The sequence below is a fragment of the Nerophis ophidion genome, unplaced genomic scaffold (assembly GCF_033978795.1).
Source record: "Nerophis ophidion isolate RoL-2023_Sa unplaced genomic scaffold, RoL_Noph_v1.0 HiC_scaffold_36, whole genome shotgun sequence".
NCBI lineage: Eukaryota > Metazoa > Chordata > Actinopteri > Syngnathiformes > Syngnathidae > Nerophis > Nerophis ophidion.
In genome coordinates, this window is record NW_026906958.1 from 1,020,688 (window position 1) to 1,039,060 (window position 18,373).

The window sequence follows — 18,373 nt, forward strand, 5'->3', positions numbered from 1 at the left end:
GCCCAACAGCGCCTCTACTTCCTGCGAAAACTAAAGCGGGCAAGTGCTCCACCACCCATCCTGACCACTTTTTACAAAGGCACCATTGAAAGCATCCTTTCTAGTTGCATCACTGTGTGGGGCGGGAGCTACACTCAATACAACAGAAGAGACCTGCAGCGCATCGTGAAAACAGCTGGGAAAATCATTGATGCACCACTCCCATCTCTTCAGGACTTATACACCACCCGCCTCACCCGCAAAGCACTCACAATTGTGAGTGACGCAAGCCACCCCGCACACAACCTGTTCAGCCTCCTCCCCTCTGGACGAAGCTACAAGAGCCTCCGCTCTCGCACCACCAGACTCACCAACAGCTTTCACCACCAGGCTGTTAGGCTGCTGAACCCCCCCCCCCCCTTCAATTCTCAGCCCGATCCAACAGGCTGTCAGGACTTTGAAATCCCCCTCCCCGGAACAACCTGAACTCTAAACCCCATGACCCACGGAAAAAATGACTATGCGAAATTGCACACATCTGCCGCTATATCATAAGTATTTGCATTACTGATGAAACACTCATTGTTTACAGCCATATCCTATTTAAAAACAACAGGAACTAAATATATTGTAATTTCAGTAGGTAGACATATTTACATTGCACTTTACTGTTGTATTTTCTTTTCTTTTTATGTACGCATGGGAGAGTGCAAAACTAAATTTTGATTCCTTTGTATGTCTTTACATGTAAAGAAATTGACAAATAAAGCTGACTTGACTTGAGGGGATAGAAAGAGAAAAAAAGGAAGACAGAGGGGGAAATTGTGGGGATAAGAGGGGGATTAGACAGAGAGATAAAAACAACAGCAGCAACACAACAATAACAACAAAAACAACAACAATAAAACAACACCAGCACATACGGTATGTACAAATATGATCGTAAAAGTGATAGCAAAAAAACAGTTAGTGAAATAAATAATAATATAGAAAGGACAATGAGCATTTTTACACTAAAACTGGAGCAATACAAATACCAATAGAAAAAGCAGTATTGATCATGAACAATACTAATAGTTTACCTCTATTATCAACAATACAGTTGTTCAAATGCAACAATACGTATACAAAATAACTAAAAAGATTAACAAAATAATAAAAAATTAAAAAAAAATAAAATAAAGGAATACCGAAAGATGGAGGGGAAGAGAGAGAGGCAACCTATATTAATCTTGTAGATTGTTATAGTAACAATTAGGGTTGGGTATCGAGTATCGATTGGAACCGGGACAACTTTCCGGTTCTCCTGGAATCGTTCTAAAGTTTAAATTTAGATTCCTAGTTTCGATACCCAGTCCGCCGACCGGAAAAAAATAATAAGTCCGCCGACCCGGAAGAAGAGGCCGCTGAACACCAACGAAGAAGAGCCCACCGCCGGAAGTGTTAGCATAGCCGAGCCTATGATAGCGGGCGTCGACGGTCGAAAGTGTGGCTTTATTTTACTAAAAAAAAATGAAATATCAGCGAAATGTAACACGTGCGACAGGACTGTTTGGTGCTTAGGAGGGTGCACGTCGAACATGATGAAGCACCTCCGAGTTCATGGAGTACAAATAAATGCGTGTCCCGTCTTGGACAGGAGACACTATCCGTCCAGAACGCTCACACATTCTGCCTGAGAAGGCGGATATGCTCATTTTCCTAAACAACAACTGTCTCTGATTTTATACTGTACCTGCTGCTAATCTGGACTGGGTTTTGCAGGTTGATTCTTATTGTTTATTTGCTTTTCTGCACCAGGTTAAACCATCAGTGGGAGCACGGTAACATGTTAAATACCTGCAGCATCATACACTTGTGTGTGTAAATGTGTTTTCATGAGGTTTCCTGCAGCATCATACACTTATGTGTAAATGTGTTTTCATGAGGTTTCCTGCAGCATCATACACTTGTGTGTGTAAATGTGTTTTCATGAGGTTTCCTGCAGGATCATACACTTGTGTGTGTAAATGTGTTTTCATGAGGTTTCCTGCAGGATCATACACTTGTGTGTGTAAATGTGTTTTCATGAGGTTTTCTGTAGCATCATACACTTTTGTGTAAATGTGTTTTCATGAGGTTTCCTGCAGCATCATACACTTGTGTGTGTAAATGTGTTTTCATGAGGTTTCCTGCAGGATCATACACTTGTGTGTGTAAATGTGTTTTCATGAGGTTTTCTGTAGCATCATACACTTTTGTGTAAATGTGTTTTCATGAGGTTTCCTGCAGGATCATACACTTGTGTGTGTAAATGTGTTTTCATGAGGTTTCCTGCAGGATCATACACTTGTGTGTGTAAATGTGTTTTCATGAGGTTTTCTGTAGCATCATACACTTTTGTGTAAATGTGTTTTCATGAGGTTTTCAAAAATAAAGCTCTCTTGATGAAAGTGTACCCCTGTGAAAATGTATTCATAATTTATAATATTTATATTCTAGTTCGATTGTAGCTGAGATAGGCGCCAGCGCCCCCCGCGACCCCGAAAGGGAATAAGCGGTAGAAAATGGATGGATGGATAGTTCATAGATTTGATATTTATATTTTAGTTGAAAACCGCTCTGTGAGGAATTTATAGTAAAGTTCATAAAAAGTTAATAGAATTAAAATTGATGGAGAATGTCAGACTATTTCATTCAGAAAGACTGTAGGTTAGCTAGCTCATTTAAAATATCCTAAACTTTGTTTTGACCGTGCATTTTTTTTTTATTTTTTTTTTAAAGGAGAACATTATCACAATTTCGAAATGGTTAAAAACAATAAAAATCAGTTCCCAGTGGCTTGTTGTATTTTTTGAAGTTTTTTTCAAAATTTTACCGGTCCCGGAATATCCCTAAAAAAAGCTTTAAAGTGCTTGATTTTCGCTGTTTGCAATGCGACTATCCATTTCCCTGTAACGTCATACAGTGCTGCCAATGTAAACAAACAATGGCGAATAGCACAGCAAGATATAGCGACATTAGCTCGGATTTAAACTCGGATTTCAGCGGCTTAAGCGATACAACACATTACGCATGTATTGAAACGGATGGTTGGAGTATGAAAGTATTGAAGAAGAAACTGACACTTATGAGCGAATAGCTGTTGACACTATTCATAGCCATAGCATGGCCGAATAGCTGCGTTAGCATCGCCGGTAAAATGTGCGGACCAAACGATCAGGACTTTTGCATCTCGTGACACTGGAGCAACTTAAATCCTTCGATTGGTATGTGTTTTTTTCGCATTAAATGTGGGTGGAAGGAAACGTAATATAGCTGCAAATGCATCTGCAGGTTATCCATACATCTCTGTGCCATGTCTGCTTCAGCACCGCCGGTAAATAGCATGTTAGCATCGATTAGCGTAGCATGTTAGCATCGATTGGCTGGCAGTCAACATCAACAAAACTCACCTTTGTGAATTTGTTGACTTTATCGTTGCAAATGCATCTGCAGGTTATCCATACATCTCTGTGCCATGTCTGCTTTAGCACCGCCGGTAAATAGCATGTTAGCGTCGATTAGCGTAGCATGTTAGCATCGATTAGCTGGCAGTCACGCCGCAACCAAATATGTCTGATTAGCACATAAGTCAACATCAACAAAACCCACCTTTGTGATTTCGTTGACTTTATCGTTGCAAATGCATCTGCAGGTTATCCATACATCTCTGTGCCATGTCTGCTTTAGCACCGCCGGTAAATAGCATGTTAGCGTCGATTAGCATAGCATGTTAGCATCGATTAGCTGGCAGTCACGCCGCAACCAAATATGTCTGATTAGCACATAAGTCAACATCAACAAAACCCACCTTTGTGATTTTGTTGACTTTATCGTTGCAAATGCATCTGCAGGTTATCCATACATCTCTGTGCCATGTCTGTCATCACCGGTAAAATGTGGAGACACACTGGCACATTCAATGGGGGTCTGGCGGCAGACATTTTTGCATCTTCGGGCCAGTGGTGCAACTTGAATCCCTCCCTGTTAGTGTTGTTACACCCTCCGACAACACACCGACGAGGCATGATGTCTCCAAAGTTCCAAAAAATAGTCGAAAAAACGGAAAATAACAGAGCTGAGACCCGGTGTTTGCAATGTGTTGAAAATGAAAATGGTGGCTGTATTACCACGGAGACCTCACGTTCTGACGTCATCGCAAAAAGAGCGATAAACAGAAAGGCGTTTGATTCGCATAAATTCACCCATTTGGAGTTCGGAAATCGGTTAAAAAAATATATGGTCTTTTTCCTGCACCATCAAGGTATATATTGACGCTTACATAGGTCTGGTGATAATGTTCCCCTTTAAAGAAAGAATCGGAATCGAGAATCGTCAGGAATCGGAATCGAAACAAAGAATCGGAATCGTTCGAATTCAAACGATACCCAACCCTAGTAACAATAGGTTAAGCTTTGTCAGTATGCCATATGTTACCCAGTTTCTCCTAGGGCAACAACGTTGATATATGTTTGATGAAACGTGATTATGTGCATGAGTGTATGTATGTATATGTACTTGTATATGAACAGAATGTGTATATGAATGTTTGTGCAGTGAATGTATATGTGTATGTTTGTACTGTGAATGTATGTGTACAGTATGTGTATGTTTGTACTGTGAATGTATGTGTACAGTATGTGTATGTTTGTACCGTGAATGTGCGTGTAGATGGACGAACTTGGAATATGTAGGTATGTACTGTATTTGTGTATGTATGTGCGAGCGTAGGTACCTATGTACAGTATGTACGTTTGTATGTATGAATAACGGTGTGTGTGTGTGAGTATATGTGTGTGTGTATGTACGATGTATTTGACTCCCAGTGTGCGTGTGAGCCAGAGTACGGCCCCAGCCGCCCAGAGAGCCCAACCCAAACAGCAGGTGTGGCGCCCGGAGAACCAGGGACCACCGGCCCAAAGCAGCCAGGCCGGCCAGCGACGGGAACCCCAGAGCCCAGCCCACTGCGCCGCCCGGAAGAGCCAGCAGCAGGCCGCAGACAGACGCGCCCAGCAGAGGACAGGGCACGAGAGAAGCAGCAGACGGCCAGACCCCAAGCCAGCTAGAGACAACCACCCACACGGGCAGAAAGACGGGACGCCCCGCCCGGGGGAACCCAGAGACTCCCCGCAGCCGGACGGAAAGACCGCCCCAGCCCTACCAGCACCCGGGCCCCCACGCCCCAACCCTAAACCCCGGGGAGCATGGCGCAGTCCACACCAGGCCACCCCACCCAAGTCGGCCGGCCGCCACAGGACCACCCAGCGCATGGCCGCGGGAACCACCCACCTCACCCGCAGGGACCCAAACGAGGGAGATGGAACAACCAGCAACCGCCCTGTCAAAGTCACCCCCCTGAGGGAGGAGGAAAAAACAAAACAAAACAAACAAAAAAAAAACAACAAAAAAAACATAATTAATACATCAAAAAATAAATAAATGAATAAGAATAAAATAAAAATGTTTTCAAAAAATTAAAATTTAAAAAAATTAAATTAGTACATATACGTATACACATGTACATACACACACACATACATATACATAAATGCAATACATATATGTGTATATAAAGATACATACACATATACATATACACATACATACACACACACATACATATATACATACATATACACACATATATACATACATATATATATAGTTACATAAATATATACATACACATACATACACATATACATACATAAATATATATATATATACATACATACATACATACATACACACATATATATACATACATGCACACATACACATATATACATACACATACATTTATACATACATATAACCGCATGCCTCCGCATACATATATACACAAAAATAATAAAATAAAATAAAACATTTAAATAAGATCACAGACATGCTGACACACAACATCACTACCCCAGCAGCTGGCCAACTCACAGCAACTCAGAATACCCTGCAGCACCAAGCTACCACAATGGATGAGCGGACTAGACCCAGCCGGCCCCAACCAAGACGCGCACCCGGAAGGGATGGACGGAGGGACCCAGGAGCTCTAGACATGCAGCCCGGATGCAGTAGCCTGAGGCGTCAACCCCGATTGACCAGCAGGCCCAGAGCGTGACCCCAGAAATATACATACACACACACATATATATATATATATATATATATACACACATATATATATATATATATATATATATATATACACATATATATATATATATATATATATATATATATATATATACACACACATACATCTATATACATTTGCATATATACATACACATACGCGCATATACCCATATACATACATACACACACATACATACATACATACATACATACATCTATATACATTTGCACATATACATACACATACGCGCATATACCCATATACATACATACACACACATACATACATACATACATACATACATAAATATATACATACATATATACATATATATACACGCATACACATACATATATATGTATACATATCCACACATGCACATACACACATACATATTTATGAACACACACATACCTGTAACCATACATGCACACCCATATATGTACATACTACATTTACATCCATCCATACACACACACACACACACACACACACACACACACACACACACACACACAAATATTTATATGACAACAAATCCCGGAGGGACAGCAATGAGAACTAGCCGAGCCCACTGAGAACTAGCCGAACCCCCAAGCCCCACAGGTCTGGCCGCGTACCCACGCCACCCAGGGACAACCCCCGACAAGCCCGCCCAAAACAACGAAGCGAAACCGGGCGCGCAAGGGCGGCATGGCAGGGCGCAAGGGCACCCCAGGCCCACACCCGACAAGCCAACCAACACGACAATAAACAAGTATGAAGCCGGCAAGTCCGACAATAACCACGAGTGCCCGCTACCACCAGTCACAACATAAGCCACCCCCCTGCACCGGACCCAGCAGCCACAGGTGCCCACACCACAAACAAACGGCATCAGAAACAGCAGCTGCAATAGCCCCAGACAGCCAGCACCACCCCATCAAATCAAAGTGATCGAGAAAAAACAACTGTGATCGGCAACCACACGCCAACAGGATCAGGGAGACTAGCCCACGCCAGCCCGCCAGTCAGCCCAAACGCCAACATGCAAACAAGAGACATCAACAACTCCCCCACCAATAGACCACACCACCCCAACCCAAACCCGCACAAACACACCACCGCCCAAACAACCAAGACACATTATCCAGGCCAGACAAAGGGGCCGCGCTGCCACCGCATCAAGTCACCTGCACAGACTCCATAGAGCAAGGACGGGCCACACGGGCACGGACCCCACTGAACAGGAAGCGAGACCCGTGCGACGCCTCACACAAATAAATAATATATTGTACTATTGTTTTTTCTTTCAAATAAAATAAAATAAAAAATAATAAAAATAAAATAATAATAATAATAAAATCCTCACACCTTCCTGAAAACAGAACCGAGGGGGCGAAGGTAAAGCGCAAATGAAAGAGGGCCGAGGATTGAGCCCTGGAGGACCCCATGTGGTAGAGGAGCTGTGAAAGACAAAAAGTTGTCTATTTTTACACAAAAACTCCTGTCAGTCAGGTACGACCGGAACCAGTTGAGGGTGGCGTCCTTAATGCCCACGCAGTTCTCAAGACGAGTGATTAAGGTGGCGTGGTCGACGGTGTCGAACGCAACAGACAGATCTAAAAGCACCAGGACAACATATTTACCAGAATCAGTTGACAGGAGGATATCGTTAGACACTTTACGAAGCGCTGACTCTGTGCTGTGGAGGGCTTTGAAACCGGACTGGAACAGCTCAGTGATACCATTATCTTCTAAGAAGGAAAACAACTGACTGTAGACAACCTTCTCTAATATTTTGGAAATGTATGGAAGATTAGAGATAGGTCTGTGATTGGAGAGGAGAAAGGTGTGCATGTTTAAACTCTGCTGGTACTATTCCAGAAAAGAGGCTACTATTGATAATGTTAAGGACACTTGATCCAATAGTAGCAAGTACCTCCTTAAACAGGTAAGGTGGGAGGGCATCCGTAGGAAAACCAGAGGGCTTCATATGACTAACCGTGTCTTTTAGAAAGGAAAAGGACACTGGCTCAAACTGATGGAAAATAGAAGAGAAGTGCAGAAGAATAGAAAGGTCATAGGAAGGCTGAGATAAACTGGCTCTAGTTGACACAATTTTGTCAGTGAAAAAGTGGAGACAACTTTCACAGAATTCAGAAGAAACATTAAAACCAACAGATTTGAGAGCATCAATGGCAATGTTAATGGTATTAAACAGGCCTCTGGGGTTATTACAGTTAGAATATATAATCTGAGATAGATATATATTCACCTCTGCTTTTACAGTCATCTGAAAGGAAAGCAGGCTTTCTTTTTTCCATTTTCTCTCTGCTATCCTACACCTTCGCCTGGCAGCACGAGTGACGTCATTCAACCAGGGCTGAGGCGTGGCTTTAGAGCGGCAGTACTTAAAAGGAGCGATCGTGTCCAGTGTTTGTAAACAAATAGAGTTGAACCCAGAAACCAACTCTACAGTATTCAGACGTACAGAGGCTGCAGAATTATCATCACAAAGAGTCGAAAAAATGGAGGAGAACAGAGCAGGAGACGAAGATTTAAACATGCGAGGGCGTTGAGGTGGAGCGCATAATTTAACCGGACACTGAGTGGGAATATCAAACAGGATCGGCATATGATCAGAGAACACAGCGTCGCAAACCATACGAGAGCACTAAATGGAGTTTATGCCTGCGTTCATGTGTGGAACCACACACAGACTGTACAAAGTTAAATGAGTCAATTACATTCAGGAAGCTCCTGGAAAGCGACTCGTCTGGGCTTAGGTGTGAATATTAAAATCACCAGCAATAAGGACAAGATTATATTTAGGCAGGATTTCAGACAGAAATTCAGAAAAGTCAGTTATAAAGTCTTTGGGGTACTTGGGTGGTCGATGGACGACGGCACACAGGACGACATCAGAAAGACCCAGTTCAAACATGCATAGTTCCAAGTTTGAAAAGGAGGATTGCAGGCGTATCAGACGGCATTTAAATTCATTTTTAAAAACCACTGCTAATCCTCCTCCTTTTTGACCGGACGACCGCGGAGAGTAGAAGTAGGAACACTCCGGAGACAGAAGTTCATTAAGAGGGGCGGACTCACCGGCTCTCAGCCATGTTTTCGTCACACAGAGGAAGTCAAGTCCGCGGGAAGTGAAGAAATCCTTCAGGATAAACGTTTGGTTTGTGAAAGATCTTGCGTTCACAAGACTGAACCTGGCGGGGGCCGGCACGTCCAAGGCCGCAACTAATCCAGGTGGGGCCCGACACACAGGGCGGGGACAGCAGGAGCAACGGCGGCAAGCCTCATCCTCCAAACCAACAATAGGAACAAGCCAGGAACCGATGGGATCCAGTGAGCGTGGGCGCAGGAGGAGACCGGATACCAAACCAATCCTCCTTCGGGAAGCCACGTTTACCACGGCGCCGGAGACTCTTCCGCTGGGTGAGAGGAGCCAGCAGACGTGAAAAGAACGCAGGAATCCGGCTAAGTGAAAAAGCTGACTGGGACGTCGGAAAAACAACGTCGAAGTTGATAATATCAGTGGGACACGGGCAAAGATCCAACAGTGTTTGGCGGTCATACACAAGCCGTGAGCTGACAGAGACGAAAATAGACGCAAACAACACAAAAACTAACAGAGCTGACAGCGAGAGAGGGCAGGCCGAAGCACATACTGGCGCCATCTTGGAAATACCTAAAAAACTCATTATTATATCAACTATCAAAGAGAGAAACTCTTCATTTAACATAATGTCCTTTTTTCCTGCTTCAAAACAGTACAAACCCCGTTTCCATATGAGTTGGGAAATTGTGTTAGATGTAAACATAAACGGAATAAAATGATTTGCAAATCCTTTTCAACCCATATTCAATTGAATGCACTACAAAGACAACATATTTGATGTTCAAAGTCATAAACTTTATTTTTTTTGCAAATAATAATTAACTTAAAATTTCGTGGCTGCAACACATGCCAAAGTAGTTGGGAAAGGGCATGTTCACCACTGTGTTACATCACCTTTTCTTTTAACAACACTCAATAAACATTTGGGAACTGAGGAAACTAATTTTTGAAGCTTTGAAAGTGGAATTCTTTCCCATTCTTGTTTTATGTAGAGCTTCAGTCCTTCAACAGTCCGGGGTCTCCGCTGTTGTATTTTATGCTTCATAATGTGTCACACATTTTCAATGGGAGACAGGTATGGACTGCAGGCGGGCCAGGAAAGTACCCGCACTCTTTTACAACGAAGCCACGCTGTTGTAACACTTGTCTTGCTGAAATAAGCAGGGGGCGTCCCTGATAACGTTGCTTGGATGACAACATATGTTGCTCCAAAACCTGTATGGACCATTCAGCATTAATGGTGCCTTCACAGATGTGTAAGTTACCCATGCCTTGGGCACAAATACACCCCCATACCATCACACATGTGTAAGTTACCCATGTCTTGGGCACTAATACACCCCCATACCATCACAGATGCTGCCTTTTGAACTTTGCGCCTACAACAATCCGGATGGTTATTTTCCTCTTTGTTCTGGAGGACACCACGTCGTCTGTTTCCAGACCACAGAACACCTTTCCACTTTGCATCAGTCCATCTTAGATGAGCTCGGGCCCAGCCAAGCCGGCGGCGTTTCAGGATATTGTTGATAAATGGGTTTGGCTTTGCATAGTAGAGTTTTAACTTGCACTTACACATGTAGCGCCCAACTATAGTTACTGACAGTGGTTTTATGAAGTGTTCCTGAGCCCATGTGGTGATATCCTTTACACACTGATGTCGGTTTTTGATGCGGTACTGCCTGAGGGCTCAAAGGTCCGTAATATCATTGCTTACGTGCAGTGATTTCTCCAGATTCTCTGAACTTTTGATGATTTTACGGACCGTAGATGGTAAAATCCCTAAATTACTTGCAATAGCTTGTTGAGAAATGTTGTTCTAAAACTGTTCGACAATTTGCTTACAAAGTGGTGACCCTCATCCTTGTTTGTGAATTACTTAGCATTTCATGGAATCTGCTTTTATACCCAATCATGGCACCCACCTGTTCCCAATGAGCCTGCACACCTGTGGGATGTTCCATATAAGTGTTTGATGAGCATTCCTCAACTTTATCAGTAGGTATTGCCACCTTTCTCAACTTCTTTGTCACGTGTTGCTGGCATTAAATTCTAAAGTTAATGATTATTTGCGGGAAAAAAAAGTTTATCAGTTTGAACATCAAATATGTTGTCTTTGTAGCATATTCAACTGAATATGGCTTGAAAAGGATTTGCAAATCATTGTATTCTGTTTATATTTACATCTAACAGGATTTCCCAACTCATATGGAAACATGGTTTGTAGTTGACTGGGAGGTGTTTATTATAATTTGGGGAGAGTCCGCTGCCTGATGCTTACCTGCTAAACACCTACCTGCTTATGACGACGGTGGACCACTGACTCCTTGCGCTCTGAATACACACTGCTGATTGGCTGTTACTGCTCTGAATATGCACTGCTGATTGGCTGTTACCGCTCTTTCTGTAACCAATCAGATGGTTTTGTGGGTGGGACAATGCTGGGTGCTGTGTAGAGTACTGACAGGGACAGGCATAACGAAGCGGAGCAGCTTGTTAAGGCTTTAGGTTAATATGTTCGTGTGGAAACTCATTCGGTACACCTCCGAACCAAACCGAAACCCCCGTACCGAAACGGTTAAATACAAATACACGTATACACAAATACATCCCTAATCTTCATCACTAAACCTTTGAAATATGCTGACATATGTGCTGCTAAGGTAAATAAACAGTAGCCATATTGAATGTTTGCCTTCATTTGACCACGTGAGGTAAGGAGGACGGCCTCTAGGTCACATGGTTACACCCCAGCAATTACATTGTTGATGATTGATGGGCATTCATTTTTAAATGGTGGTGTTAAAAAGCAAGTTTATTTTCATCTTTAATCCTAAATGTGGCCCCCGGATGAACATGTGTCACAAACATTGTATTAGATGATATGTGGATGTTGTGCTTACTTGGACTGTGATGAAGCTGTGAGGACTCAGGTGGTTTGTCTTCATGCTCTTCAGTCTTCACAGAGACAACAGTCAGTGGAAACTTGCTGACATCAGCCTCCTCCTGCCCTACAGGACACTCTCCCCCCTCTTCCTCTTTAAAATAAAAGGGCTGTGAATCCCCCTTGTCCCCTTTAAAATGTGAGGGCTGTGGATACTTTACAGTGAAACTGTCCCCCTGCAGATGAGGGAGACATTCTTCTTGGTGTTCAATCGGCTGATGGATGTCTACAGGACACAAACAAAACACATTTTAGCTCATACATGCTAAGTATTAAATCGTACATGAAATAATGGGCTCTAGCTATTGAAAATGTTATTAATCAAGTGTTCTACGGGAAATGTTTCCGATTAATTGAGTAACTGGATAAAACATAGTGTTGCTTGGTAAAAGACGAACTTAAGCGACTATAAGACACTTCACTTAATAATGAACAGTCAATTGGTTTGAGATGGTATGAGATCAAGATGTCATCTTTAGATCAGGCTGTTTTTTCAATAATCAATGCAACATTAATGGCTGCATCAACGAACACCGACATGAAGGAAATAGCAGGTCAGTATAGCTTTGACACACATATATAACTTGTCAAACCTGCCAGCTAGCAGGCTAGGTTTACAGCATCAGTAACCATGGTAACTGACTCTGAATTTGTCTTACCTCTCTTATTTTTGGAGGTAAAACTCTCGAGCTTTCCATACTCAGGACTTTGCACTTAACCTGCTCTCTGGAATATTCCCCCGGTGACTGTGTGAGTTTTGTGTGAACATGTTGATACACATTGTTACAAACATCAACCTCTCATAAATATTGTGTGTCTGAAACAGTCTCCTTCTTATCAACAATGTAAAACAATCAGTGCATCATCCTCACATGACAATTCATCTTCCTACAGACAACTTATTGAAGAACAGTGTTATTAATAAATATAAAGTTAGTAAAGATGTGAGAGTAAGAAGTAAACAAACCTGTTCTGTGTAACACAACTTGATGTTTTTCATGTTGTCGCTCCTTCTCCTCTTTTGTTGGACAAAGTTCCTCCTCGTACTCTGCTGTGGTTCTTTGGCACATTTTCACACAATCACAACACTTTACACTCACACTTGATCTCTACTTAGTGATGTGTTTTGATCACTTCCGCCTCTCTTTGTTAGCAGCTAACAAGCTAAGCTAACTAGCAGGCTAAGCTAGCTCGAGAAGCATCAAAGTGCGCTCAGACTAATATAACCGGATGCAAACAGTTATTAACGATGTTTACTCTATTTACTAGAGTCTAATAAAGGACATATATGTGTACATGGAGGCACAGATTAAGAACACTGAACTGTGACGACTGCAATAACGTCTTCACCGTCAGACGCCATCTTGCTTTATCCTCGCCGTGTTTGGTTCGCGCTCGGTGTTGTCAGATCTCGCGAGAGAAACAAGTAACCAGCTCTTTTCCAAATCTCGCGAGAGGAATAAGTACAACCAGCTTTCCACCCCCGGTAAAACTATTTTATTATATACTATTTACTTCTTGTGAAAATAAAAGTAAACTCGTCCATTTCAAATTTTCCCCCCAAAAAACAGAACACATAATACTTATTTCCGTGAAAATATTCAAATATTTAAAAATGTTTTGAAACAAAAGTAGCATAAGGAAAGAAAAACAAGAAACAAAATTAATATTACACTCATATTATTTTTGTTTTTGATGGTAATCGTTTTTATAATGTATTTTAGAATGTGGGAGGTTTTCATGTTCTTTTAAAATTTCCTTTGTCGTTATTTATATTATATCCATCAATCTATATATCTATATATCTACCTCTCTCTCTCTCTCTCTCTCTCTCTCTCGCTCTCTCTCTCTCTCTATATATATATATATATATACATATATATATATATACACACATACATATATATATATATATATATATATATATATATATATATATATATAGTTTTTTTTTACTAAATAGTTGGCAGCAGAGGCTCCATGTATTACCTGAAGAAACATTTTGACTTCTGACCTTTCCACATTATTTCTCTCATCTTTACTGCTGGAGATCAGCTCACTGAGGATGTAAGCTACATTTTGCTATTTTAATTATCTTTAATTATTCATAAACAGACTAAAAACAAACCATCATTATCATTACTTCCTCATTTGTTTCACTCTCTACTAATTAAAACTATTCCAGCATGAAAACATTCAGGATGTTACACATCCCCAAAAGTAACATTTTACTATTTTATTAATATCATACATTATTACATTTAATATTCACATGTTAATGAAAATGTGTATTTCCACTCAGGGATTATTAAAGTATTTCTGATTCTGATAATTAAATCACTCTCAAAAAGCATTTAAAGCTGAATATATTTTTTACCATAGCTCAGCTTCACAATGCTGGAATATTGACTGCTGATATTAATATTCTTCTACTGTTTACAATATTACACTTAACTCTCTTTTTTTGCTCAAATGAACAGGATGAAAGTGTCTTTAATTGTCACTACTGAGTGTAACTATATATAATTATGTATATAATAATCTTCCATTCTTCACCTTCATTACCGCTTGATTTAACTCTCATCTTATTTTATCCATAGAGAACTTGACCATAAAAAAATGGCTGCACATCAATAAACCGTCACTAAACTTCAATAAAACTAAATACATCATATTTGGAGATTGTAAAAATGTAAAACACAAATTATGATGGATAATATTGAAATGAAAGGAATAAAGGTCATCACATTTTTAGGAGTTAATATAGATGATGAAGTAAGCTGGACACTACATGTAAGTCATATAAAGAAAACAATAAAACAATGGTGTGCAATACTAAAGAGAATAAAATAAATACTTATGAATATTAACTATAATTATTGTACCCAACTTTAGTTGAAGCATACATTGTTCATTGCATAAAAGTCTGGGGACATACATATAAAACAATCACAAAACAATCATCATATTACGCAAGAGAGTAAAAAAGATAATTAATAAAATGGATTATAGAGACCCAAGAAATAATTCATAAAGTCACACATTTTAAAAGTAAATGATCTTGTATAAAAACAATTGTTCAAATGATGTATAAAGTAAATAATAATATGCTTCCAGAAGTGGTCCAGAAGATGTTTCAGATGTGAACCAGTAAATATGAACTAAGAGGGATTTATGTGTACTCAAAAGCAAAGGTATGAACACATGTAAAACAAATATGTACATCATATAAAGGAGTTCATCTATGCAATCATCTACAATTTGAAAAAAAAATGCAACTCTTCATTATTACATAAAACATATGAAACAATATTATGAATAAGTATAAAAGTAAATTATGGATATCTACACTTAAAATGTTTACTGTAACTAACATATTTCATATACTGTTTATTCTCACCTTTTCAGTCAAAAATCTGTTCATTTTAAAGTACACAAATGTGTATAATAACTCATGTACTTGACTGAAATAAAAGCACTAATCTGAAATGTCTAATCTATAAATGTTAGATTCATAATAACATTATTGTACACACACAACAATGATGTCACACATGTTATATGTGCTGATGTTGTTAGAAAGTCAAAATGAAAGTCTGGACAGTTTATTTCAAATCCTGCAGTTTCATTTGCTGCTGCTGTTCTCACCAGCACACTTGTGTTTCTTACACTGGTACATAGAAGACAATCTTTCACCACACACACTGCAACTCAACACTTTCTCTCCTGGGTGTCTTCTCATGTGTACTGTGAAAGATTGTCAGTGACGAAAGCTTTTGTTGCATCTTGAACAGGAGTAGGGTTTTTCACCAGAGTGTGTTCTCATGTGTGTTTTTAAAAGGGTCTTTAGAGTAAAATCTTTACCGCAGATTGAACCCGGAAAAGGTTTTTCACCAGTGTGTGTTCTCATGTGTGCTTTTAAGGTTTGATTTGTTACAAAACTTTTACCACATTCTGAGCAGGAAAAAGTTTTTTCTCTAGTGTGTATTCTCATGTGTACTTTTAACCTTTGATTTATTACAAAACTTTTGCCACATTCTGAGCAGGAAAAAGGTTTTTCACCAGTATGTATTCTCATGTGTGTTTTCAAATTGTGCCAATGCGTAAAATCTTTACTGCAGATTGAACATGAAAAAGGTTTTTCTCCAGTGTGTGTTCTCATGTGTCTTTTCAAATTTTGTCTTTTAGTAAAATCTTTACTACAGATAAAACATGAAAAGGTTTTTCTCCAGTGTGTGTTCTCATGTGTCTTTTCAGACGACTTTGGTATTTAAAAGTTTTGTGACAGAGAGAAGATGTGAAGTGAGTGTTGTCAGTGTGACATGTCTTATCATCTTTAGAGTCTTCATCATCAGTGTCAGGAGAGTGTGACGTTGTGTCCTCACTATCTGATAGTGGAGCTAAGAGCTTGTCTGCTTGTGATCCTCCACAGTGGTCTCCATCAGCTTCTGTTGTCATGTGTTGTGTTGAGCTGCTGCTTGGAGGCTCCCCCCCTCCCCTCTCCTCACTTTCACCTTTCACCTCATCATCTTCACTCTTCACAGGGACACCAGTCACTGGCATCTTGGTGACATCAACCTCCTCCAGTCCTTCAAGATGCTCTCTCTGCTGACTGATGCTGTGCTCTTCCTCTTCCTCTTGAATGTGAGGGGTCAGTGGATCCACCTCTTCCTCTTTAAATCGGGGTGTCAGTGGGTCCTCCTCTTCCTTTTTAAAATGGGGCATCAGTAGGTATTTCTCTTCCTTCTTAATGTGGGAGGGCTGTGGCTCCTCCGTCCGCATCCTGAAGCTGCACTTCTGTTGCTCAGGGTGAAGATGTTCTTCACAGATGTCTGCAAGACAAACACACACCATGTCTGCTCAGTCACACAATGCATTCAGTACTTTTACATGCACTTAGGAAAAACAAGTTATCGTATGAACTCTCTTGAAACCTCAGTGACGCACAAACACGCTGCTCTTTACAACATTATTTACAGGAATAGAAAAACAAACCAGGACGACAGGACTTTCTACTATGGATAGACGATATGGTTTAAAATGTATTTTACGATACATTATTTCATATAGAATTAGTAATAAAACCATTTTAAAACAGGCTACATGTCAGGTTCAAACACTGATGACATCAATTAAACAAGACAAGATGCAAAGAATCAAACAGAGACATAATTCAATTTGGATTCAATTGAGGAGAAACGTGTCGACCTCTAACTTTTTACAGTGTCACCCACGCTCTGGCGAAAGATTGTACTCCCCCTTCTTTATTTTACTTTCTTCGACCACATGACCACAGCTACTTCGAGAGGGAAGTGTGTCGTAAACAGCGTTGCCTTTGGTTACGGAACAGTTCAAAAGAAAAGGTCGTAAATGAGTTCAAAAAGAGGTTCGTAAAACAGTTCAAAAAGAGGTTCGTAAAACAGTTGAAAAAGGAGGTTCAAAAAGAGGTCCCCTGGAGGGGACACTGGTTCTGCTTCCTCTTTGCTTTTGTAGTACTTGGGTCAGACAATATCTTTATGTTTGATTATAATACATGAAAGAAAACAGGAACACCATCATCTTGCTTTCCCCAACACAGTGGAGTTTTACGAGCCTTACTCTTGGTAGGTTTCAAAGACAGCTTTTGCTTCTCACCAGTCACTCAATGCAACACAAAGTTTTTGTGATAACTTAGAAACAATTATTCTGACACTACACAGGCTCCTAATTTAGTTGCTGAAATATGCAGTCAAATATTACATAATTTCCAGTATTATTTTGTCAAATAAATAAACCAGATATTAATAGTAAATAAACAAGTACATTAATAATAATCGTTTCGACAAAATAATACAATTAGAAAAGACACGATATGTTACTGCATATGTCAACTGCCAAATTAGGAGCTTTTGTAACCCGCTTTGAATTTTTTCTATCATCAATCATATATCAAATGATGTATCGTGACATATATTGTTATTAAGATATAGATTTGAGGTCATAGCACTCATACCAAACATTGGTTTGCCGAGTCATTTTGTTTGGCCCACCAAATATATTTATTTTTTTATAATCTTCAGATGTGTGTGTATTAAGGGTGTAACGGTACGTGTATTTGTATTGAACCGTTTCGGTACGGGGGTTCTGGTTCGGAGGTGTATCGAACAAGTTTCCACACGGACATATTAAGTAGTGCACCACA

At 40.2% G+C, this 18,373-nt stretch overlaps 1 protein-coding gene across 2 annotated transcripts in view; it reads right to left on the bottom strand.

Moving 5' to 3' along the window:
• LOC133546686 (gastrula zinc finger protein XlCGF57.1-like) overlaps window positions 1-13,572 on the bottom strand; it is a 54,514-nt gene extending 40,942 nt beyond the window's left edge. For both annotated transcript variants that reach the window (XM_061892484.1, XM_061892483.1), the window contains exons 1-2: window positions 13,160-13,572; window positions 12,152-12,418 (exon numbers count right to left, since the gene is read on the bottom strand). In XM_061892484.1, the coding sequence (XP_061748468.1) occupies window positions 12,152-12,418; window positions 13,160-13,262 (370 nt within the window). In that variant the 5' untranslated portion in view covers window positions 13,263-13,572. The remainder of the gene's footprint in view (window positions 1-12,151; window positions 12,419-13,159) is intronic.
• Window positions 13,573-18,373: the final 4,801 nt, after the last annotated feature.